This window comes from Lethenteron reissneri, chromosome 53 (assembly GCF_015708825.2).
Source record: "Lethenteron reissneri isolate LAM-NWPU_2019-01 chromosome 53, ASM1570882v1, whole genome shotgun sequence".
In the NCBI taxonomy this organism is placed as follows: domain Eukaryota; kingdom Metazoa; phylum Chordata; class Hyperoartia; order Petromyzontiformes; family Petromyzontidae; genus Lethenteron; species Lethenteron reissneri.
In genome coordinates this window covers 9,798,562-9,823,378 of record NC_083831.1, presented here as the reverse complement: position 1 = coordinate 9,823,378, position 24,817 = coordinate 9,798,562, and the positions used below count along the sequence as shown (strand labels likewise).

Sequence of the window (24,817 nt, the reverse complement as noted above, 5' to 3'; positions counted from 1 at the left end):
TGACGACTCAGTTGATAACTCAAACACGTGGCCGTCGCAGCAAAACAATCCCGGGTCTGGTGGCTCAGTGGTAGCGGGAGTGGCCAGCGATCGCAAGATTCAATTCGTGGTCAAACTAAACTGTTTTTTTTACTTAACCAGGTAAGACCCACTGAGCTATTTTGCTCTTTTTCAGAAACGTCCTGGCTATCACAAATGATAGCTTGTCGCATGGAAATCGCTAGCGGCCAAACACTCTGAACGCACGTTGATGCTAAATGTGGAGGGATAAACCGGAGGACCCGGAGGGAAATCCACGTGACCACGGGGGAGAACACGCAAATAGATAGCAAATAGACAGCAGCAGGCGTCAGGGTCAGGATCGAACCCACGACCTCCTGCATACCAGGCGAGGGAGTTCACATCTTGCCACCACAGATTTTACATCGCTGGATTAGTGCCACAGAAGTCGCCCGATTTGTTGATGGTAGGGAGTTGGCTCGGCCAATCATCATCTCCGGGAGAGGGGGGGGGGGGTGTATAAAATAAGTTCCACTATGTGGGGAAGTCACCAGTGATTGTTTAACGGGTGAAATCACCCCCTGCTAGAGGAATGTGGAATTTCCACCCACAGGCTCCGGGCTGTGAACAGGGGATGATGCTCATTTGAGGAGGAAGTCACATTCACCTGTATTTTTTTTAGGAGTTAAAAATAACAATAATTCGACAGCCAATTCCATGGAGAGAGAATTACAGCGCAGGACACTGAATGTGATCATCGCAAATCTAATGGAAGCATACTTTGAGATTTTAATGTGTTAGAAATGTTCTCACATAGCATGCGAGTGCAGTAAATAACAACTCATTTAATCAACTTGTCATAACAGGCTTGCATTGTTATAATAATTGCTACCGATTAGTCGCCAACATAAATGAAACCATCATCGTTAATGTATATAACGTATTACATGAGCGCAAAACATCACTTGAAAAAACCTGTATTTTTTTCTGTAAAACATTGTATCTTAAAAAACCCCACTGCAAACGCACTGCCCTTGGTAATTGACGTACCCATGCGAACTCAAACGCAGCGCTGTTCAAAACTGTCTTGAAGAACGCTACTCTTGAGTGGCAAACCCTATAATCGTAATATTCTAGATTTGAAGTTTTCGTGACTGCAAGGATCCATACTTTGGTTCTTTCGGTAAAGTCACGTAGGTGAAATTTAAAAAAAAATTAAAAATAAATAAATTGAATCACGACGTTTCGATTACAACACAAGCAATCGTCATCAGGTGTGACAACCACAGCAATAATTTGTTTTACTTAAGTGCTTACTTCAGTAAAAAAAATGATTGCTTGTGTTGCAATCGAAACGTCGTGATTAAATAAAAAAAATTCACCTAAGTGACTTTACCAAAAGAACCAAAGATCATCGTAATATTCCCAGTGTTCAGGCCCCTAGTTAAACAGCGTCACATGAATCTAAACTATTACACGATGACACTGGCGTCATCTGGTCCAACACCAATGGAGACTAGGCTCTAAGAAAAGCTGTCTCGGGTGTGAACCAATCAACTTCAAGGACAGTGCATATCATTATCGGAGTTGTTTATTTTTGTTTACATTTTGACTGCTTGTGTTGTGGTTATTGCAAACATGATCCCTTGTATAAAGGTGTCAGTTTTTGAACCAGATAAAAGGGTAAAAACCTATTACTACGACTACAATTACACGATGACTTAACAGCAGTACTATTAAATTCGCCTCAATACAAGCAATCAACAGAACCGATATAGTTAAAAACAACCCAAGTCTACAGTCACCCCACAATTCCATGTCACCAATGAAAAAGCGTGAAGCATGCTGTTCTGTGTGATTTTCATTTTAATGAAAAGTTAAATGTGGAAATATTTTACCATAAACGGACCCGCAGTGTGGAGTATATACAATGACCCCGATTTCCTTTTGGGCCACGTGGTAGTAGCCCGACACGATCCTCAGGGCGAGATCGTCGCGTTTACCAAGATGTTGTTCTACACGTTGCCTATGTATCGGTCAAGTTCTGGCCAATTAAACCCTTTCCCGTTCCGATGACGTGTACGTCGTCAGTTTTTATTCCGATTGAAGTAGAACGTGTTGTCTATATTTATTTAAAGTTGCGCATTTTGATGTGACGTCACATTTCTCAAACACCCCCCCCCCCTAGTCACACATCGTCACAAATGTCTGACCCCACCCCCCCCCCCAGGTGCGTGACGTCATTTATGCACGACCCCTTATCCGGCACGGGCCCGTTAAAAATTGCTGGAAAAGTAACACCGACGATTGTGTCGAGCGCTGGGAGATACATGACGAGAAGGGAGTAGATGTTGATGTACGTCATTTGCAAACGGCACAGGGTCCACAGGAGATTGTGAGATTCCAAAGTCAACGTGCCGTGGTTCGGCAAGTAGCCTGGCCAGGATACTTTTGACAGTGCTGCCCCCTCTTGGCTGCGTTGGGTATAAATTCGGTCACTTTGGAAAGCGATGAAACATCTTGGCAATAATAAAGAATGCAATCCACTCCAGCCATTTCAATCCACCAGTGAGTGAATGAAGGCATCCGCACACCAGAAATGGACGTGCGTTTCTAACCACGCTGGTCAGTGCAGGTTGGTGAATGGTTGGGGGTGGGGGTAGGACTGATTCCCAATATCACTCGCCACCGATTTTGGCCGCGGCTGGCAATAGAACTCTGATCGGCAGGTTCGCAGTGCGATATGCTAACCATTGTCACCGCTCCCAAGTGCTCTTTCGGTAAAACACGCTCGCACTTTGTATAGTGGCCGATCGTGTAACCCACCCTCCCTCCAACGCACATCAGTAAAACCGAGTAAAAAAAACCCTTTCCCAATCCGTGTGCGTCATCAGTTTTTCTTCTGATTTCGTTCCGATGACGTACGTGTACATGATCGAAATGGAATAAAAAAGGAAAACTAAAATGAAATAACTTTATCGGTACAGAGGCTCCCACAAGGCCATGCGGGAGGGCCTGTGGGACAGTTTGGCGCCAGCTATCGTAGAGTGGCGGTCGTGTCGCTACGGTTCTCTGCGGTGAGTAAAACGTCTTTAAAATCAATGGCGCTACGCCTGTCTAAATACAATTAACGCCGAACCGCTTGCACGTTCCGAGATTCAGCGATGAACGGGACCCACCCCTGCAACTTGCAGACGTCTCTGAATTGGAAAGGATTCAGATGAATGACCTCTACCTAACAAGTGCAAAGCAAATTGAGAACACATTTGTCACCACATACATAGATGGCAAAAGGCATTACTCTGACCATGATGCCTTGGCATGTCCCGTGACAGCCTGAATAGTGGACATTTTGATCAATCCAAAAACCAGCAGCACAATCGCGAATACCTAGTGTTTGACGGCGCAATTACGGTCCTGCTTGCTGAAACCTTGTATGATTATCTTTACAATCACCTGGCCCCGCTTGTAGGCCGTAAGGAAATTCTTATTCTGTCATCTCGAACAATGCAACACAATTTATAGCCAATATTGATTACAAAATGAAAATACTTCTGCACGATCAGCACAAATCGCATGTTTGCATAGCCCAGTGGGTGGCACGTACTGACCAGGGAGCCAATTTCCAACTGGCGCAGAACAGTACTTGAAGCAAGACTTGGCATATAACAATAATCAGTGCGTCGAGCGTAAATAAAGAATTCACTATCAGCGAAGAACATATTGCGGTGTCAGTCCCCCAGAGGCCCTAATTAACTTGCGTGGGCTACACACCCCATCTCCTACGCTCTGCTGTTTAAGTGCTTCCAAATTTAAAGTTGCTTGCTCATGCAATAATTGAGCGTCTTGCGTCATCCAAAAAGCCGCGGGGGAATTCTGACCGCGGGCTTCCTACCACATGCCTCTGTTGTCACATCGTCGTGTTGCGTTAAAACGCCCCCACCCCCCACATAAAGTTAATTATGCTCGTGTAAAAATAGTAAGAAAAAATTGGATTCATAATTCGAGCCATGAACATTTCCGAATCCCGTATTTGTGTTTCCCCTCTCCGAATTATTCCCGTCTAACTTGCATCGGGAGTTTGAGTCGGTTGCTATTTATGGAGGTGGCTCATTTAACGCCCAACCGCTTGCACGTTCCGAGTATCGGCGATGAACGGGACCCACCCCTGCGACTTGCCGGACGTCTCTGAATCGGAAAAGATTCAGATGATAAACAACGCAGAGGGGGTCTGTGCGAATGATCCCTATCAAGAGCAAAGCAAGTTGAGAACACATTTGTCACCACATACATAGATGGCAAAAGACATTACTCTGATCAAGTGCTACATCACAAACGGTAATAGATCCAGATCATACATAAGCAAGGTGACGCTCTCTCCTGTGTGCTTTCGGGTTCTAAAACATGCAGTCCGACGTGACAACTCACTTCCTAAGCTCTTCAACTCTGTTGCCGGAACGACTGAACTGTCCCTCAAGAAGCTCCCAGCACGCGAGGGGGGTGGTGGTGGGGGGGGGGTGCGAAACGTCAGACATGGTGACGAACATCTTGCGATAGATGCCCCCCACCCCCCGTGGAGGGTCGTATGCCACGACAGCGAAAACCTAGCAAGTGGCACCGAGAGAACGACCCGGATCAGCAAAAAGGGGCTTTTCCTTTCGACGCACGCGATCCTCGGTTGTCCCCCACCTCCCCACCCCGGACCGCCGTACGGGAACGAGCCCAGCCCAGCGACGGCGCCAGCGACGGCGTCGTCCGCGTGCCCGACGCTCGCTCACTCCCGGTCCACCACGGCAGACGAGCAGACCTTGTTGAGGCCGCACACCCCGTCGCCACGGAAGACGCGGTAATAGCCCTGCAAGCCACGCCGCCACGGACACACGCGTTGGGGGAAAATAAAATAACATTTCCGCACCGCATGCCGAGAGCGACACAGCCACACCACGAATTGGCAACAAAAAAACAAAATATATAGAGGATCGCAGAGCTTGGAGCTTGGGGCAGTTGTTGGTACTGGATCACCGCCTGGCTGCCTTTCCGCTCGTCTGTGGCACCTTGCGCCTCATGAGTCGTTCTCTCTCTCTCTCTTCGAGAGTGAGACTGTGCGGTGCGTCACGAGTTAAAATTATAATTACTACTATTGGTTGTGGCTCGGTGGCTCCGCAGCCAGAGCGCTGAGCTGCTACTGCCGAGAACTGGGGCTTCATGTCTACGTTTCAGCCGCCTGCGATCAAAGAAGATTCTCACGTGGAGTGAGCCGATGGGAGGGGTTTCAGCCCAGTCACCAATGACTGCACACAACAACAACAAAATCCATGACGTTTTAATTTGATCGTGCACTTGCAGTGCGAGTGTGAGAATCAATTGCAAGGGATTGAACGCGTCGTTAACACGCTTAGCGCAGTCGTTAAATGTAATCTTGCAGAGGTGTGCTCTTGCTGCGCTCAGTGATTTACCTATAGGGGCACTGTTGCTGTAAATTATCCGACTGATCCCTTAACCGCCACGCCCGGAAATTAAATTGTCACAAATCAGTTTCGCCGTTCCATTTAATAATCTTTGTTTTTGTAACCACTGTGTTGAACGTAGCGGCGTCTAGTGGCTGCGTAGCGGCGTCTAGAGTCACATGAATCCACTGCGTGCGGCAAGCAGCGCGCAAATCAAAACATCGCCCTCGACTTGCTGCGCGTATCGGGAGCCTAAAAAAGGTGAACATTCAACGGATGAATCGCCGCACCGTTACAGCTCTCTCTCTGTCAGTCAGGTACTCGCGAGGGTATTTGGAGTTTGCACGTTACTTTAGAACTGCGTTTCGTGTTTAGTTTGTTGTCCTTCCCCCGCACCTCCGTTGGCTACGTACAGTGCGCGAAAGAAGTTCAACGTACGGTACACATACACATGTAGCGATGCAATCACAACCGAAAACAATACTCGCCCGACGTTGTGGACACGGCGTGCACGACACGGACAGTCATCAAGTAAATACAAGCCCTCTGATTGCTACTTAACGTGCCTGAAAGGGGATTGAATAGATGCAGGGAATTGAAGCTATTGGAGAAGTACAAATGGAAAGAGCGGAGAAACGGAGGATGATTGACAGGGAGGATGGTTGGAATCCGTGGAAGATGATTGGCTGGATGGAAAGCGGAGGGTTGAGGAACCTTCGGGAAAGGCGCTTGAGGGATATACAAAGGGGAAGCACGAGAGTTCGGGACGCTAGAAGAGGAAATATTTGAAGACCGTGTCTCGTGCTCGAAGAAATAAAGACTCCTAAAATTATTCTTGAAGACTCCTGCGTCGGGCGTCGCTACACACACATGCGAGAGGTGACACGGGTGCTCTGGGCGACGGCTCCGTTTACCACTCACCTCCTCGCCCCACCCCACTCCCCAGCTGTTTTTGATGATCCAGAACGGCACGCCTTTCTCTAAAGCGCGGACACAGAGAGTTGCAGGTTTAATGGACGCGACCGATCACGTGTGAGAGCTTCGTTAGCGCCGTACGTAGGCAACCACGCCAATCGGAGGTGCTTGTACGGAAGGGGGGCATTGCCAAGGGTCAACTCACATTCACATTTACTCGTGCCATACAAAGGAATATTTGGTGTTGCTATTGCGGTGGCAGCGGTGAGCAAGCGTAAATGCCAACAACAACAAAGCTCAACACATTTGTCAGTGACCTAGCGCATGTGCTTGCGATGTTATGTAACACTCTAGCATACAATGGCATACTCGTGGCAAAATGGTTTAACACATGGGTCAGCAAATATCCACTTTTCACAGATGGCTTGCTTTGGTAGCCGCTCCGACTTCCTGGATTCTGGCTTCCTGACGACGTCTGGCGTAGTTTCAGACGAAACGTTACGTCCAGTTGATGAATTCAGTGGCGAGAATCGCTCTTCTAACTTAGCGGTGAGCACCGACAATTAGAATTGGCAGGTCGTCAACCAAAGGCTATTTTAACACGTCACAATTTGTTTCGGGTGGTGGAGGGTCTTGTCAACACAAATTTGGCCAGACCATTGCAAGGTCCGAACCCCCAAAAATTCAACTCCGAATCGGGGCAGCATTAAACTGTCGAGTCACAGCAAGTGACTCAAGAAGCGAGCGAGAAGAAGCGAGCGAGGTGACGCTATGGCTAAGCGGCCTGCTCGCGTACAAAGTAAGCGAGAGCTCAGAAGGGGACGACCATAGGAGAGAGAGGGGGGGAGGTGGCGATAGTGAACAAGGCCACGATGGGGCAGAGACGGGACTACATACGCACAACACTGTAGTGTGAATTCAAAGTGCCTCTCTTGATAATAAAAAAAAACTCACGTGGGCCAGTACTTTGGCCTTGTGCAAGTGACAGAAATTACTATAGTGAGGACAGCTTCTTGATGGTTTCTATCGACAATCTGCTTAATCAATCGACCCTGAATGGATCGCTCTCGGTCGACCCCTGATCGGGATCTGAACTTGCAACCTTCTGAGTGCACAGCGCATAGCGGCGATTAACCCTTTCCCGTTCCGAGACGTCTGCAAGGTGGAGGGTGGGTCGCCTTCACCGCTGAACCTCGGAGCGCGCGAGCGGTTCAGCATTCATTTTATTTAGAGAGGCATAGCGCCGTGGTTTTTCAAGTCATTGTACTCACCGCAGAGAACTCTAGCGACACGACCGCACTCTACGATAGCTGGAGCCAAACTGTGCCACACGCCCTCCCGCATGGCCTTGTGGGGGAACCTCGGTACCGATAAAAGTGATTTTACTTTAGTTTTTCTTCCGATTACATTCGGAAGAAAAACCGATGACGTACACGCACGTCATCGGAAATGGGTCCAATGGGGCTACGGTGACGAATGCCAATGAATTCATGACAATCACGATATCGATCGCAGTGATACAGGCGCGGGAAGACAGCAGCACGCACCTATGCCGTAGCCCACTATCAGAACAGCATGGTTCAGTTCCCACGACCAACACAGAATCTTCCACGGGTGAGCGATCCCATGCTTGTAAAACTGCCGGGAGGAGGGGAAAAAAAACCGCAGTCAAATTAACAGAGCGCTGAAAACACGAGCGAGACGAGAGGAAGGTGACAGCCTCCTTCCCAACCTCACAGTGCCGTCTTTGTTGAAGGCTGTTATGTGTGGAACCGTGAAACCCTCCCCCCTCCCTCCTGCAACTCAACTGACTGTCGCGAATCAGTAGGAGTCTTTATTTCGTCGTCCGTAATCCAGCGCTGTGGAAACGAGGGGTTGGTGCATCACACACAATGTTGTGAAACTCCCTTCCCGTGGGCATCGAGGTGCCATATCCTCGCTTGCCAGGAGATGGCGGCTAATTAAATGTGGACTCCACCTGTTCCGTCTGTACGAGATAAGAGGGTTTCTCCCTTGCACGTGCAGGTTTTTCACAGATGTCTACTGGACGTCTGTGAAAAAGAGCCTCATAGGGCATCAGATTCCTGCAGGATAAATAAAATATTCTGATTTTGGTTGTATGCAGGTGCTGCGGTTTCCTCCTACATGTGAGCACTCAACAATTGGCCGAAAACATCTTCATATGTAGAGGACCGCAGAGCTTTGGGGGGAAAATTGGTGCCGGCTCACCGACCGGCTGCTTCTGCCTTCCCGCTCGCAGCGGCTTTTGGCTGCTGCCATCGAACAACGACGGGTACCGCCGCATCGCGTGGCGCTTTCAGATGCGCTTCTGCGGCCGTCTGGAACGCTCTTCCTCCCGATATTAGGAAGCCACTGGGAGTTAATGGACTTTGAAATAATCTTGATTGAAAACTAATTTCTTTAGAACTGCATTTTGTGTTTAGTTTGTTGTCCTTCCCTGGCACCTCCGTTGAGCACGGTTGGCTACGTACTGTGTAAAAGAAGTTAAACATTTTTACATATTTTTACTTAAAACTTTCGTGACTGCAGGAATTCATATTCTATGGTTCTTTCGGTAAAGTCACGTAGATAGAAACATTATTATAAAATAATAAAAATAAAGTGAATAAAAATATCACGACGTTTCGAATCGACCGCTTGTGTTGCGATCGAAACGTCGTGATATTATTATTCACTTTATTTATATTATTTTATTGTTATATTCTTTCTATCTACGCGACTTTACCGAAAGAACCACATAATACATATATACATACATTCCACCTCGCGGCTCCGAGGCGTCCTCTCTCTACAAGGGCGATGAGCGAACACTGCACGGTGTGTCACAAGTTGAGATTTGATCATTCTCATGATTTGCTTTAATAATCAATCACTTTTCAAACACTGCAGTGAATATCGCTTGGAGCGGATGAGGCGGTGACGTGAACCAATTACAAAAAACGTCGTGCACAGTCTCTTTGTCAATCCACTGCTGGATGAAGGCCTCCCAATGCAGTGTTGGTCATGGGGCGTATGTTTGATCATACTTCACCATACCCGTCATGTGCAGATCGTTTCAGATATAGCTTGGCACCAATGTTAGCTGTGGGTGGCAATTAAATTTGGGTCGCAGGGTTCATAGCGCAGTGTGCTAACCATCGCTCAACCCATACAATAAATATATGAACCGCGAAAACAATTACTCTTGCACACGGGATTCAGTTCATTTGTATTGAACTTAAGAAGCAATATTGAATCTATCAATGCATTGCTCCATCCCTACAGGATATGGTGTTCACTGGTGTCTTATCTGAACCTAAGCTTTATCGCGATAACATACGAGTGTATCACACCGGCAATTGTCTATCACCAGAGGGCACTCAACTAACTGGCTGAAAAGTTCCCATTGGTGCTACAATCTACGTTCTGCAATCCTAACTGCTGATGAGACAATGAACGTCGAAACCGGTCCAGCGTTTGCTCGTATGAAAGCAATGCGGCGGAAATAATCTACTCGCGTGAGGCTGTGTGGCCAACGGGATCGTAAGAGAAGTACTTTCATTTTTCAAATGAAGGGACATTTTTGGGAAGGATGCGTCGTGTATGCCGATTTAGTTTTTTCTACAACGCAATTTAAAGAGCATAGTATATGTTGGAGAGATGGGGCAGTGATTAGCGTACCGCAGTTTAACCTCGGCAACCTGAGTTCGATTCCCAGCCACGGCTAACATCAGTGACATCATGCCACCTTTTTCCCCAACCCACACCGACCGGCATGCGGCGGTGCGACCAATCAACCCCCATAACCGACACGGCACGTGCATTGACAGGGAGCTGTAATCACTAAACCTAACTGTTTTTATTTGACCGGGTAAGGCCCACCGACTTATATAGATCTTTTACATAAGCAACCTGGCCACAAATGGTAACTCAACGAAGTGGCTTATCATGTCGATGGATAGCAGCAAAAATACTCTAAAAGTGCGATGTTGATTCCGGCATGTGGAAGGAAAAACCGGAGGACCCGGAGAAAAAAAAAACACACGACCACGGGGAGAACATGCAAAACTCTAAATATACAGCAGGCGTCAGGAGTCGGGATCGAACCCACGATCTCCGGTATACCAGGCGAGGTAGTTAACATCTCGCCACCGTGGCGCCCCAACCTGACCGTCGAGAAGGTTCTCCCCCGGTGCTTGGTCTTTGCTGTACCTGCATGCCCAGGGCGTTGAGCGCGATGGAAATCGGTCCGTGCTTTACGAGCCACGCTGCCATCTCTGTGCAATGCACGAACACACGAAAGACCTCTGTTATGGATATTGGTCGCGAAAGCCTACGTGTTAAACTGACAGACATTCCCGTGAGCGAGTGTATCCTCACGGGGGGGAAGACACGGACACGAGACGACTTTGACGCAACTGGGATGACACGTAACAATCGTTGCCCCCGACTGGCGAGACTAATTACCACCCACTTGCCAGCCAGGTTCTGGGTAACCCCGTGCCACACAGGGGTAGCTGCCACTGGGGGGGGGGGGGGTGCTCTTTAAAATGCGTTTAAACTATAAAAAAACTATAAGTAAATTTACCAGGTAAGGCCCACTGAGCTCCACAGCTCTTTTTCTGAAGTGAGCTGGCCGCAAATGATAGCTTTAAATTGAAAACTAATTTCTTTAGAACACATTTTTGTGTTTAGTTTGTTGTCCTTCCCCCGCACCTCCGATGAGCATGGTTGGCTATGTACGGCGCAAAAGAAGTTTGACACGCATACAACAAAGTGACTTATCAAGTGGACATTTACAGCAGCCGAATACTCTAAACGCATGTTTCCAAATCCATGCGATCATGGGGAGAACATGCAAACTCCAAATACAGAGCAGGCGTCAGGGTTTGGGATCGAACCCACGACCTCCTGCATGCAAGGCAAGGAAGTTAACATCTCGCCGCCGCGGCGCATGATTGCTAGACTGCCGCCTCCTGGCCACGTCACGGTCCGTCAGATTAGGAGCCTCGGAACAGACGACGGATCTGTGCGATCCACCAACATGGCCCGTTTGACGACCGATTTACCGTCTTCGTCGGAGGAAATGGAGACGGATCCGTTGATGTACGCCCGGACTTTGGCCTGGGAGAAGCCGCACTGCTCCATGTCCCCCTTGTAGGAGTAGTCGTTCTCCGTCATCAGCCCCCCTGCCCACCCCCCCGACAAAGCGTGCGGCTCGAAAAACAAGACGCGGGCAAAGTTCGCGAAACACAACCAACGCAGGCGTGGGAGTAAGGAGGGGGGGGGGGTGTGACGTGTGCTGCCGCAAGACTGCAGACGCACGCCGCACTCGCGATCTCCAGCGGTCACCGGATCTATTCGGTCTTACGGCGGCGGCCGCTGAAACGGCGGTGCAAGTTCAGAAATGGGAATCTTTGTTTAGACCGCAGGAGGAATCCGATGAGCTGCGAAGCACTTTTTTTCTTTTTACAGATGTCCAGTATGGGGGGGGGGGGGGGGGGGGTCAGCAAGTTACAACAGCAAACAAATATAAAAAAACGATAGGGGGTAGAAAAAGAGAAAATGGTAAGGAAATCACTAAAATAATAATAAGTCCGATTTATCTATCTTGAGCGAGGCAGCATAGAGAGCAAAACAGTTCCAGGCCACACCAAGTAAACACCACACAGCCGCAGTCCCTCAATACGATGGCCACATTCACATTGAACTATCGACACCACACTGGCAACAATCAAAGTAACAAATCGCATTTGCAAAGTGTGACTGCTGCATCCGGCGGCACTAATCTTCTGCTTCAGGGTATTTTTTTGTTTGTTTTTAAAAGGAAGAATTAGGACGACGTCAAGGCAGGAAACACGAGGTTTGTTCCAAACACGTTGGCGCTGCCGCAACGGCGCCCGCCGCCTCGCGCGGCATAAACGGGCGCACGCCACGGTCGGTCGGTCGGTCGATGGACAGGTCACGTGCCGTGGGGTACCGTGTGGGTAGTCCCCACCGCTTCCAAGGCCGTCTGGCCAGCGTGGAAGGGGGACTTCAAATGCCCTCGTTTTTTAGCGGTCGGGGGTTCTTTGGACCTCTCGCTTACTGGAGGCTCTTTCGCCAGCAGGAGCGCGATCAAAAACAAGTGCAGCGCTGCTCGTTTTAGCGGCACCTACTGAGACCCACCAGTGATGAACAGCGCAGCAGGGCTCCATGGAATGCGAGATTACGTGGACCGAGCTTGCGTTAGATACATTAATTCTGTGGAGCACGGAGACCCGTACATACTATTTACATGCACGCAGTGGATACGTTACGTAACTTTGTAGCAGCTTTCCACCGTTAGATTTCTCACGTTAAAAAAACTAAAGTTATAGTTTGACTGTCCGTTAATGATCGCTCCCCTCCCTCTCCGTCTCCCAAGCATAAATGTGAATCGACGAGGTTGTACCTGTAGCAGGGCAGTTCGTTGAAATATAATTACACGTGTTTTTGTTTTATTTAAAGAAGATAGACGTTCAAATTACCCACCGAGCTCTTGTATCGTTTTGTAAGCATTCATCTGCAGTCCTCCACCACACCCGTAGTCCAGCTTATCGCAGTCCACCAGCTCTGGACAACAAAAAATTCAAATTGGTAACAGAATCAATGTGCATCCCATCAGCCACACGGCATTCCGGCGGTGATTTTTTTCCCCCGCCAGTATTGGATTAGTACAAGCAAACTCCTCCGGACTGTAGTAATAGGTTTTTACCCTTTCAACTGCTACAAAAACTGACACCTTTATACAACAGATCATATTTGCAATAACCACAATACAAGCAGTCAAAATGTAAACAAAAAGAAACAACTCTGATAATGATAGTGATATGCACTGTCCTTGAAGTTGATTGGTCCACACCCGAGACAGCTTTTCTTAGAGCCTAGTCTCCATTGGTGTTGGACCAGATGACGCCAAAAGGCATACAACTCAAAAACAGCGCACTATCAGAGTTTTGAGAGCTTGGGTAAAGCATTTACACTATGAGACCTCCTTTACCAGTGGCAAAATATAGTAATAGGTTTTTACCCTTTCAACTGCTACAAAAACGGACACCTTTATACAACAGATCATATTTCAATAACCACAATACAAGCAGTCAAAATGTAAACAAAAAGAAACAACTCTGATAATGATATGCACTGTCCTTGAAGTTGATTGGTCCACACCCGAGACAGCTTTTCTTAGAGCCTAGTCTCCATTGGTGTTGGACCACATGACGCCAAAAGGCGTACAACTCAAAAACAGCGCACTATCAGAGTATTGAGAGCTCGGGGTAAGCATTTACACTATGAGACCTCCTTTACCAGTGGCAAAATATAGTAATAGGTTTTTACCCTTTTATCTGGTACAAAAACTGACACCTTGGTTTCACATTCGGTGCTCATCAGCAGTGTCGGGCTTGCTTCAGTCAATGCTGGTGAACTGCACGATCCTTGTAGGGTGCTAGTTCGACGGAAAACTAAGTGACATCGGGATAAGTTTGTAATCAATAAGAAATTATGGCTATTCTCAAGTAACGTTTTTTTTTTAATTTCACCAGGTAAATTCAACTGAGCTATGTAGCTCTTTTTCAGAAGTAACCTGGCCACAAATGATAGCTTAACGAAGTGGCTTATCACGTGGCAATTCATAGCAGAAAAATACTCTAAAGGCGTGTTTATAAATGTGGAGGGAAAAACCGGAGGACCCGGAGGAAAAATCCACGTGACCACGGGGAAACCACGCAAACTACAAATACACAGCAGGCAGGCGTCAGGGTCGGAATCAAACCCACGACTTCCTGCATACCAGGTGAGGGAGTTAACATCTCGACACCGCAGATATTTACACATCGCTCGGTTAGTGCCACAAGACACCGCTTGTCACAGTGAACCAACCTTCCTATCGAGTTTAGCAACAGAGCTGGGAATTGCTTAAACACTGTGACAGTCTTCAATGGCTTGGTTGCATGCACCCAAATCGCAACGAGTTGCGAGTGGTTGCGCAACCGCCTGCTCACAGTCGAGACAGACTCTACTTTGAAGCCTCCATCTGTTCGGCGCCTCGTAGCGACACATTTCGTCTTACGCACACCGATTGTGAGCTGCGAAGTGGAAAAAAATGTGAGCCTCAAACACGACGCGGAAAAAATGCGTAAAAAAAACCACGTTTTTTCTGGCGTATCCACAAATGGCTATCGGTATCTCCAGAACTGCGATTGGTTGTTGCGAGTCATGACCGGTGGTGGTGGGGGCCGGGTGATAACCAACATGGGGGCGGGGCTTTGCTGTAGAGGGCATGGACAGACTTCAGTTTGCACAACTACCGACTCAGATGTAGACAAAGTAGCTGCGGCCCGATTCAGTTGCGCAATGTGATTTCGGGGGAGCAAATTGTTCGTGCAATCAGGCGCCAATTTCGCACACCTCTGATTACCACAGGTTGGCTACGTAGGGTGCGAAAGAAGTTCAACACACATACGTAGATACGTACGGAGCGAAAGAAGTTCAACACACATACGTAGATACGTACGGAGCGGCTTCAGGCGCGCGACGACTCACCTTGCTCGGAGAGTGACAGCAGGCTTCCTTTCTTGATGGCCCACTGCCCCTCGATGTTTCCAGTCACAGAGAAAGCCCAGCAGGAGCCACATTCTCCCTTCGTCGCACAGATTCAACACGCCGCATCGCAGAAACAAAACAAAAAAATTACTTACTCCATTGTCCAGCAAGGGAACCCTCTGGGTTCGTGATATACAATAACCAGATTTGTTCACTCAACGTAAGAATACATGAAAAGCTAAACAATAAGTTACAGCCCTTTTTCAACCCACTGCTGGATGAAGGCCTCCACATCCTGTGCCAGTCATGGGCATTTTGACCAAAATTGACTCTACCGTTTTAGGTGTAGCTTGACAAAGTGCGTGATTCATAAATAACAAATTCACGGTCACCATCTTCATCCATTTTCAATCCACTGCTGGAGGAAGGCCTCCTCAAGCTAATGCCATCTTTCACTATCCTGCAATATTAATAATCCACCTAGCAATGAAAGAAACCGCACGGCACACCTCTATATAACATAGATTAATCTTCTAAGAAACATTGTGACTATTCAGTGGGCATTTTGCGGTGACATGTGGATAATTCAGGTGCATCCGCACTTTGTTCGGGCGCTGCTCTACGACGCCGGCATTCTGCGTTCATTTTCCCAGCCAAGCCAACACTGGTGGCGGGTGATGTCGTGATGCGTTCTGGGAGCCCCTGCACTGCCCAGCACGGTGCGGTATTGTCAAACAACGCCAGCCCATGGCTGAGAGACATGAGGTCTTCATTCAGCAGCGGAAGGGGCTGAACAGTATTTATGACCAGCACCTGCCACGGCTAACATCAGTGGTGATTCATGGCCACGGCTGACATCAGTGGTGAGTGACGTCTGAACTGGTCCTGGTCCTCCATCCATCATTCACCAACCAACAATGACCAGCATGGTGAAGTATAATCAAACAAGCCCCTTGCCCGACATGGCATAAGGAGGCTTTCATCCAGCAGTGCACTGCCGAGGGGCTGAAAACAATTGTTGCAGTATGTGCATCGTGCACTCATGAAGCTAAAATAGCAAAACAAAACACAGCGACAAATATGATTTGCAATTTGGCACGCAGTCTGCCTAAGCATCTGTTGTTGTGCTGTCCTGTGCCCCATGACTTCGCTCACGAGTTGTGTGGGAGGATTGAGCAAGGGTGTTTTTTTTTGTGAAATCGGAAAAGGGAAAAAAAAACATTTGGAACAATACTGGAATAAACATGTTCTTGGTTCTTTTGGTAAAGTCACGTAGAAGGGAAACAATAAAATAATACAAATATAAAACAATAAAATTATCACGACTTTTCGACTGCAACAGAAGCAATCATCATCAGGTGTGAAAATAACACAGCAAGAAAATTTGAAACATGTTTACCTATGCAATAATTAATACAATAAATGATAACTTATTGCTCCACTACGGTGGCGCCCGGCAACACGAGTTCGATTCCCGAATGTGGTCAATGGCAGCGGCGAGTGCCACCCGAACCGGTCTCAAGTCTCACCAATCCCCACTGACCAGCTTGGTGAAGTATGGTCAACACCACCCCCACGACCAACACGGCGTGTGTGGAGGCCTTCGTGTAGCAGTGGAGTGACAAAATAGGCAGTTGTTTGATACATTATTTATAACAGCTTTCATCTTCATCGGCAGCCACGCTTTCCCTACTGTCAGATGAAAGCCTTCCTAAACCACCGCCACACCCTCCTCGCGATCCAGGGCTGTAACAATCCACCTACCACCTCGCACGCGAACCGATTTCATCGCTCCATCTCCACGACAGACGTGCTCTCTGCGGTGCGCATTCCCTCCCTACATTGTCACATTTTATGCCCCAAAAAACAAAAAAACCCTCAAGTGTGAAAGAGCGACTCGCTTTATGACAGGAGAATGCCACGCACACGGGAGAACAGAAACTTCAATGGCACACAGGTAGCTCAGCCTCGTGACTCAGCGGTAATTCGAGCTGTTTAACCATACTTCGCCACGCTGGTCAGTGCGCGATGGTGAATGTGGAGGGTCGGAATCGCAGGACCATTGCAAATATCACTCGCCACCGATGTCACCCATGGCTGGGAAATAAACTCAGGTCGGCAGGTTCATTGCGCAGTTGCATTCACCACTGCTCCGCCACCAAACCCTGTTAATGTATAAACTGTAAAATAAAAGATTACAGTGACATATGCGTGTTGGTTTATAAAGCGGATGGTTAAAAATTACAGATATTTTCACACTGCAGGTTAACCTAGGTCACCGCTGAGTATATCAAATGTCTCGCTAATCCGCGTGAGGGATATGTACACAGTTTTTGTTTCGATTGTTTACCCAGCCAAGTAAGCCTCACCGAGTCTCACGACCCCTTTTTCAGGAGGGTTATGCCAAGTCTTCACGCTCGCGGGCGACGATTGCTATGAATATTCCAACTAAGTTTTTTCAGTGTCATTTATAAAATTTAGAAAATGTGGACCATGATGCCCGGACACAATGGGTCTACTCTTGCGAATGAGGTCACGGGATCTTAACGTCATCTGTGAAGCAGACGGCACGTAATATTATCACGGTTAATACACACGCAGGATTACTACTAAACTAAAAAAATATATTATTTCACCAGGTAAAGCTCACTGAGATAAATAGTTTTTTCAGAAGCAACCTGCCCACAAATCCTAGCTCACCAAAGTAGCTTATCGTGTGGAAATGTACAGCAGCCAAATACTCCAAACGTATGTTTCTAAACATTGAGGGAAAATTCAGAGAGCTCGGGAGAAAATGTCCACATGATGACGGGAAGAGAGGCACGCAAACTCCAAATATACAACAGACGACAAGAGTCGGGGTCGAACCCACGACCTCCTGCATGCCAGGCGAGGTAGTTAAAATGTCGCCACCGTGGCGAAATATATTAACGAGAGCGGCCGCTTAATTTGAACCGTGAACATCTGCAACAAACGGCGAACGCGCTACCGCTAGGCCTCGTCACCGCCCCCCCCCCCCCCCCCCGTGCGACGAGACGATTAAGCCACGGGGTTTACTGGAACATCAACTCAACATTTTTAAAATATTATTATACCTGTCACGCCAAGTAGATCCTTCCGGTTCACAGCTGCAGTTGCGTTTGTGCACAGCGGTCTGGATAATTCACCTGGCACCTGCCAGAAGCAGTCTGCCTGGACGTTGCATGGTTAATTTTTTTCAATGAATGTGAGCGACGGCAAGGGTCGAGCTGTCCATTGACAGACTGAGATGAGCTTCCCGTAGGTAACCGCTCGGCGGTACATAGTTGTGAAAAAATAACTCTCATGACCTCGCTGACCACAATCCACATGCTGTAATCTCCATATATATAAAAGGCAAAGTTGTGAATATGTGTCTGTTCAAAATATTTAGCGTACTTCCCGACATGCAACAAACTGGAAATGTGCAGACTGTACACCATGCAAAAATTATAAAAATACACTTTTGTGGGTTTTTTTTTGGGGGGGGGGAACTCAATAATGCATATATTTTTTGCACAGCAAGTGAGCTGTGACGTCAAATCTGTCACGTGACCCGCGTGTGTGGAAGCGTAACGCATTGTAGTGTAGTGGTTAGCGCACTGCGCTACGAACCCGGCGACCCGAGTTCGATTCCCGCTCACGGCCACCACCGGTGACGATTATTTGAACCGGTCCTGGGTCTCCTGTAAGTCGACTCAGCCTCAAACAATTAACTGGTGTGGTGTGTGAACATCGCCACTGGGGAGACAAAGGCGTGGTTAATCCAAGCCCCGGGTGAAGCCGGGTAGTAAAGCTAGTAAAATAATAAACAAAGGTACGTCTGTTTCCCCAGTAAAGCAAACGCTCATGTTTACAGAGGCCTCTTGTTACAACAGGCAAACCATCGGCATTTGTAGAACAGATCATCATATCCTGCATGTAACTCAGAAAACTGGTCCACACTTTTCCTGCTAAAGCAAATGCTACTGGAATACACTCTTCCAAACGTGCCTACAGGCTGACGGGACTCAAATGTAATTACATTTTGACTTGTTCACTCAGACCCACGCTTAATAAGAAATGGTGATGCCTGGACGCGCAGGTTTTTCCCCGGTTGCGCCGTGAACCTCTCCGATGTTTGTTCAGGTTGTGCCGTTCAAGCATTGTTCGGCACGACGTCTGATCTTTCACTCGCCGGGAGCTTCTTTGGCAAATTAATTGAGCGGCTCACTTTCTGCCTCGATTGTATCTTTGTTGCACTTCGTTCGCACCGCACGTGACCAACCGTGCTCATTGCAGGTGTGGATATATAATGATCGATCGTGCTAGGGTGCAGGCAGCTGCTGGAGGAATTTAGTTCCTGAAGAAGTTTCCAACACACGGAGCGAAACGTCGGAGATCGTGTCGGGAAAAACACGCGGCATAAGCCGTGCTTTCTCGGCACGGCCTGGGTCTCCAAACTCTCCTTCCGAAGGGTGGCGGCGCATTGGGATGTATGCCAATATCCGTCAGTTTGGCATGTGACAGAAAACACAGAACACGAGGAAACCGCAAGTTAATTTTGGTTTCCCAGAATCGACGACGCTGCGCGTGCCCTCAGCACGCTGCTGTAAGTTCGACCTCCCCCTGTCCACCGTCCCTCACCCCACTCGCCCGTCGTGCGATCGTCCCAGCAGCGGCACGAGACGCCGGTACATTCGGATGCATGACAACCTCACCAAAAAGGTAAATGTGCAGCCCTGCGGTGACTTGCTCGTGCCACTGCAGGCAGAAGATGTTTTCACTCGAGGGAGCTCTGTGAAGAGGGTATTGTTTGCCTACTCTTCGATGCTGGCCAGACATCTTGGAAGAGGTGGGAAAACACCCATCACGCTTTTCCACCACCACACACAAAATGAACTTGCACTTGAAGCAGTGCGCTGACCGTAACGCCACGCGGCGGCATCCCTCCCGCACGTCCCGTCGATTCTGTAGACGCATTACAATTACACCGCTGCCTCCGCCGAGCGAGCCGTTTGGACAAACCCCCGAGGCTACTCTTGGGCCAGGGACAGAAGCGGGGAGAGGGAACATCGCTGACCTGGTTCTTGACCTCCGTGACGGCGCCGTGGTCCCGCCAGTCGAACGCCGGCGGAATGGGACCTGGGGGGATCTGGGCTTGACGGAGACCGACTTCCCTGGGCCGCGACAGAACCGGGTTCAAGTGGAGCGCGCGGAACTCCTCCTCTGCACAAAGAGATCCACGCGGGGGAACGTTCACCATAATATAATGTTGATGCGAGAGCCGGGGGCTTATGGGACCCCGGGGTCCCGCCATAAGGTCCATGTGTTGATGTCTGCATACCCAACATTGTGCTCAGTGCAACATCGCAACGTGTATCTTTCGTCACCTGTAAGGTCGCTGAATTTGGTGATTCCGTACACTGCAGAGCCCTGCTCCATTTCCTGCAGCTTTTGAATCCGATGCCAATTTTCCCGGAAGACTTCGTACCGCATCTTCTCAGCTGTTTTGGAAAAAAAGCAAAAAAAAAGCACTTTTTTTTTAAATATACAAATTAAATCTCTTTAAACAAGCCTGTTCTGCTGGTGTTTCCTAAAGAGTGTTTTTAAAAATTCCAACTCCTACTTAGTCCACCGGGTTCATGCCACAGCGCGCTGATCACTGCGCCACCACTCCCCCGCTGCTATAAACATTATTCAAATTTTCTTTGTGTATACAACGACTGCATCCTACTACTTGCTCATTTGAATGCTGGTTTATTAAAATTTAAACCTTGCGAACTATACTTGTGCTCGTTATATATACAAGTTCTGGAATTGGATTTAAAGTGTACACATTAACCACTACAATCTCAAGTCGCGATAAAGTGTATGGGTCATTACTCTTTGGTTTTATCGGTAAAGTCACGTAGGTAAAAAATAAAATGAAAAAACAACTAAATTAAATCACGACGTTTCGGAGGCAACACAAGCTTCCGTCTTCAGGTCGAACCGTCACAGCAAAATTACTGTATCAAGTGATACAGTAATTGTCACTTGAACCGTGATGACATCTATCTTCATATTTACGCGATCTAACCCAAAAAACATATTATGGATGATATTGGTCGCCTCCGTGATAAAATGACAATGCTTAATTGCAAAACCAAATTTACATTTCAACTCACGGGCCCCAATTAGAAAACATCATCAAGTCATTAAACGACTAACAAATGAAGTGCAAAAATACATTACAGTAACTTTTACAGTGTTCATAGTAGAGGTGTTTGGCTTAGATCGGGTAAATATAAATGTTGTCATTAAACTCGCCACCACCCGAAAAAGCCTCTATTATGGATGACTAGCCTTACTACCCGGCTTCGCCCGGGGCTTGGATTCACCACACGAGTTACTCGTTTGAGGCTGAGTCGACCTAGGGGAGGCCCAGGACCGGTTAAAATAATCGTCACCGGTGGCGGCCGTGAGCGGGAATCGAACTCGGGTCGCCGGGTTTGTAGCGCAGCGCGCTGACCACTACACTACAATGCGTTACGCTTCCACACGCGCAGGGTCACATGACAGATTTGACGTCACAGCTCAATTGCTGTGCAAAAAATATAGCATTATTGAGTTCCCCCCCCCCCAAAAAAGTTTATTTTTTACATTTTTGCCTGGTGTACAGTTTGGAAAGTACCCACATGGCAAATTTCAAGTTTGTTGCATATCGGGAAGTACGCAAAACATTTTGAACACGCACATAATCACAACTTTGCCTTTCATGTATATGGAGATTTTGGTCGCGAAAGCCTACGCGTTAAACCTTTACGTGTCGTTTGCCTTCAATTTACCTCCTTCATCTTTGTACGTCTTGTTGTGCTTCCAAATGAATTCCTTGAATGCCGGCAGTAAATCCACATGTTCCTGAAGAGCAGCAATAGGAACACATTTCACGAATGCAAAATACCGTCATGTAGTTTAGACAGAATTCCTCGCAGCCACGATCCTAGAAACCCATTATCCGCTGAGCTATAGGGTTGCGCTCCTATTATTCCAGTTATCCGCAATTACCTGTGGGGTTCCTTTTCTCAGCCTGCATTTAGGAATGCGCCTCCCCACCCCCATCATCCACGAATGTTTGGCGGATAAGTGGAGTTTCATCGTCAAAATGCATCTTATTATCCACGATTGCTTCGTAGATAAGCGGATAATGGGATGATTGTACCACGCATTGCCAACAATGGTTGGTTTACTGTACTTACTGCCCAAGGCTAAACGAGTAAACATGTTTTACGAATTGGCTGGGGGTTAAACAGTTCATAATAAAGGTGTTTGTTGGGTTAGATCGCGTAAGTATAAATGTGTCGTAACCCTCCACCACCCGACAGAGCCAGGAAGGGATTTGTCACGTAAACGCGCCAATTAGCTTACTACTTCAACCCACCGGTGTGTTGGAGAGTAAATCCACAACATTTACAATTTGACCAACACACCGGTGGGTTTAAGTAAACTAATTGGCGCGTTGTTCACGTGGTGGAGGGTTACGACACATTTATACTTACGCAATCTAACCCGAAAAAAAACTTTATCATGATTAATATTGGTCGGTGAAAGCCTGCCACGTGTTTAAACTGGTTATCCAATTTAGATTTGAAGTTTTCGTGACTGTAGGGATCCATACTCTGTGGTTATTTCGGTAAAGTCACGTCGGTATAAAATAAAACAAATTCAATCACGAGGTTATATGACCTCTTGTTACAGCAGCCCTTTGTAACAAGAGGCTTTAGCCAACTTCAGCAAAATAGTTTCTTGCTGTGGTTGTCCGACCTGATGACGGACGCTTGTGTTGCGCCCGAAACGTCGTGATTTAATAGATTTTATTTTATACCTACGTGACTTTACCGAAAGAACCACAGATTATGTATGGTTATACAATTGTCAAACGATACGCTCTCACTTCCGAGACCTAACATTTCCAGACAGGCATTGGCGATTATGAAAAACAAACACGAGGTCCGACTGGTTTCTGAGACTATTGCCACACTGATACACATGGTGGTGCCTGGGATATTTTTTTTTGGGGGGGGGGGGGGGAGTGGTATTTGACTATACTTCACCACCCTGGTCAGTTCGGGTGGGTGTAGGCTGGCAGCATGGGCATGGGAGGGGGGGGGGGCACAGATTTCTGCTGACCACCGTGTGGCCTCGCAGCCTATAGCACCTGTTATGCACTGTGGTCAACACATATCCCCAACGCAATCATTTCCAGGCAACAGGAGGCAGACAATATCATTAAAAAAACATTCCGTAATTACAGATTTAAAATAACACAAATGTAACGATGTTGCAAAATTACGTAGTGAACTACTTATTCTGATTACGACGGCGCGGACAACGGGTGATCGATCACAATGATCATATTGATCACGATATCGATCGACACAAGATAACTCAATCGATGCTGATGACTGTGATATTGCCCATAATAATTCCACAATTTATGATCGCGCTCATGTGATGATGATGATTATTTGAATGCTGTTATTGGTCACATTAATACTCAGACTGTTCGGTGGTGATAATGATGATAATGATATTGCCGTTAGCTGCTGTTGCTGTTGATGATCAGGCTACCGATGATACTGCTGACATTACTGCTGATGAAGATGACGCTGCTCTAATTACTTGAACTTCTTTCGCACCGTACACGACGATGTTGCTACTGCTGATGATGATGCTGCTGCTGATGATGCTGCTGATGATGATACTGCTGCTGCTGATGATGCTGCTGCTGATGACTTCACCTGTGACAGAGGAGAAGATTCCAGAAGGCCAACGTTGCTGGACAACCACAGCAGCAGCAGCGGCAGCAGCAGCGGCGTCAACGACCACGCCATCGCCTCTGTTACCGAATGAGAGAATCGATTCCCTCCCCCCACACGAAACAGCGGAATCGATTCCCGTAATCAAGTACAAAGACAAAGCTCCCCCGTGTAGCCTGCGACAGATTGTAGGGGCAAGTGCTGTCAGCGAGTAGCACCGAATTAAGGTCGGCATGGCACGGGGGTGGGTGGGGGGGCAGCAACCACGCCCGACCGCCTTTGTCTCCCCCAGTGGCGATGTTTACTACACACCGCACCAGGTACTCGTTTGAGGCTGAGTCGACCTAGGGGAGACCCAGAGCTGGTTCTCAGATGTTCGTCACTGGGTGTGTACCCTGAGCGGGGCTCGAACTCGGGGGACGGCGGCGCTAACCGTTGCGCCACCGCTCCCCACAATCTCACCGCCAATCCCCCAAGGGGCCGCCCATAAATGACGTCATGCGATTTTGGACGATTTTTGACCCCCCCCCTCAACTATGACGTCACAAAGCTCTGCCCCCCCCCCCACAAAAATAAAACATGCTTCAAATCGCTTTAAACTATTGTCATTGTAGTGCGTATTTAATGTGGCGCTGCACTCTGATGTTGTATGAGAAGACATTTATTAAAAAGTTTATTTAATTAAGTAGAACGTGTTGTCTATATTTATTTAAAGTTGGGCATTTTTATGTGACGTCATATTTCTCCCCCCCCCCCCTTGTCACACATGTCTGACCCCCCCCTAGGTGCGTGACGTCATTTATGGGCACCCCCAACGATGAATTACCCCGGTGATCGCAAACGCCCGTGTCCTGTATCGGGTAATAGTCACATTTTTGACGACGCGCGTTGTTGTTGTTGTCATTGTTGTTGTTGTCGTCGTTGTTGTTGATGTTGTCATTGTTGTTGTTGTCGTTGTTGTGAGATTAACGTCGCGAATTGTCGCCGTAGAGTCGTGGAATCGAAACAAAAATTTCGTCGCACGGATCGCGAATCGGAATCGACGCGGTGCTGTTGCATAACTTTTAGCGCTTAGTGGAGTTTAAAGGGGAA

General features: G+C 47.7%; 1 protein-coding gene across 1 annotated transcript; it reads right to left on the bottom strand.

Annotated features, from left to right (window-relative positions):
- Positions 1–766: 766 nt before the first annotated feature.
- On the bottom strand, positions 767–23,916 carry CTSF (cathepsin F). Its single transcript, XM_061573545.1, has 11 exons — positions 23,708–23,916; positions 21,755–21,827; positions 20,318–20,431; positions 20,008–20,153; positions 14,928–15,024; positions 12,876–12,956; positions 11,432–11,551; positions 10,575–10,639; positions 7,910–8,000; positions 6,369–6,427; positions 767–4,855 (listed from the first exon to the last, which is right to left on the bottom strand). The coding sequence occupies exons 1-11, from the start codon at positions 23,798–23,800 to the stop codon at positions 4,775–4,777; spliced, it is 1,020 nt and encodes a 339-aa protein (XP_061429529.1). The 5' UTR covers positions 23,801–23,916; the 3' UTR covers positions 767–4,774.
- Between the last annotated feature and the right edge of the window lie 901 nt (positions 23,917–24,817).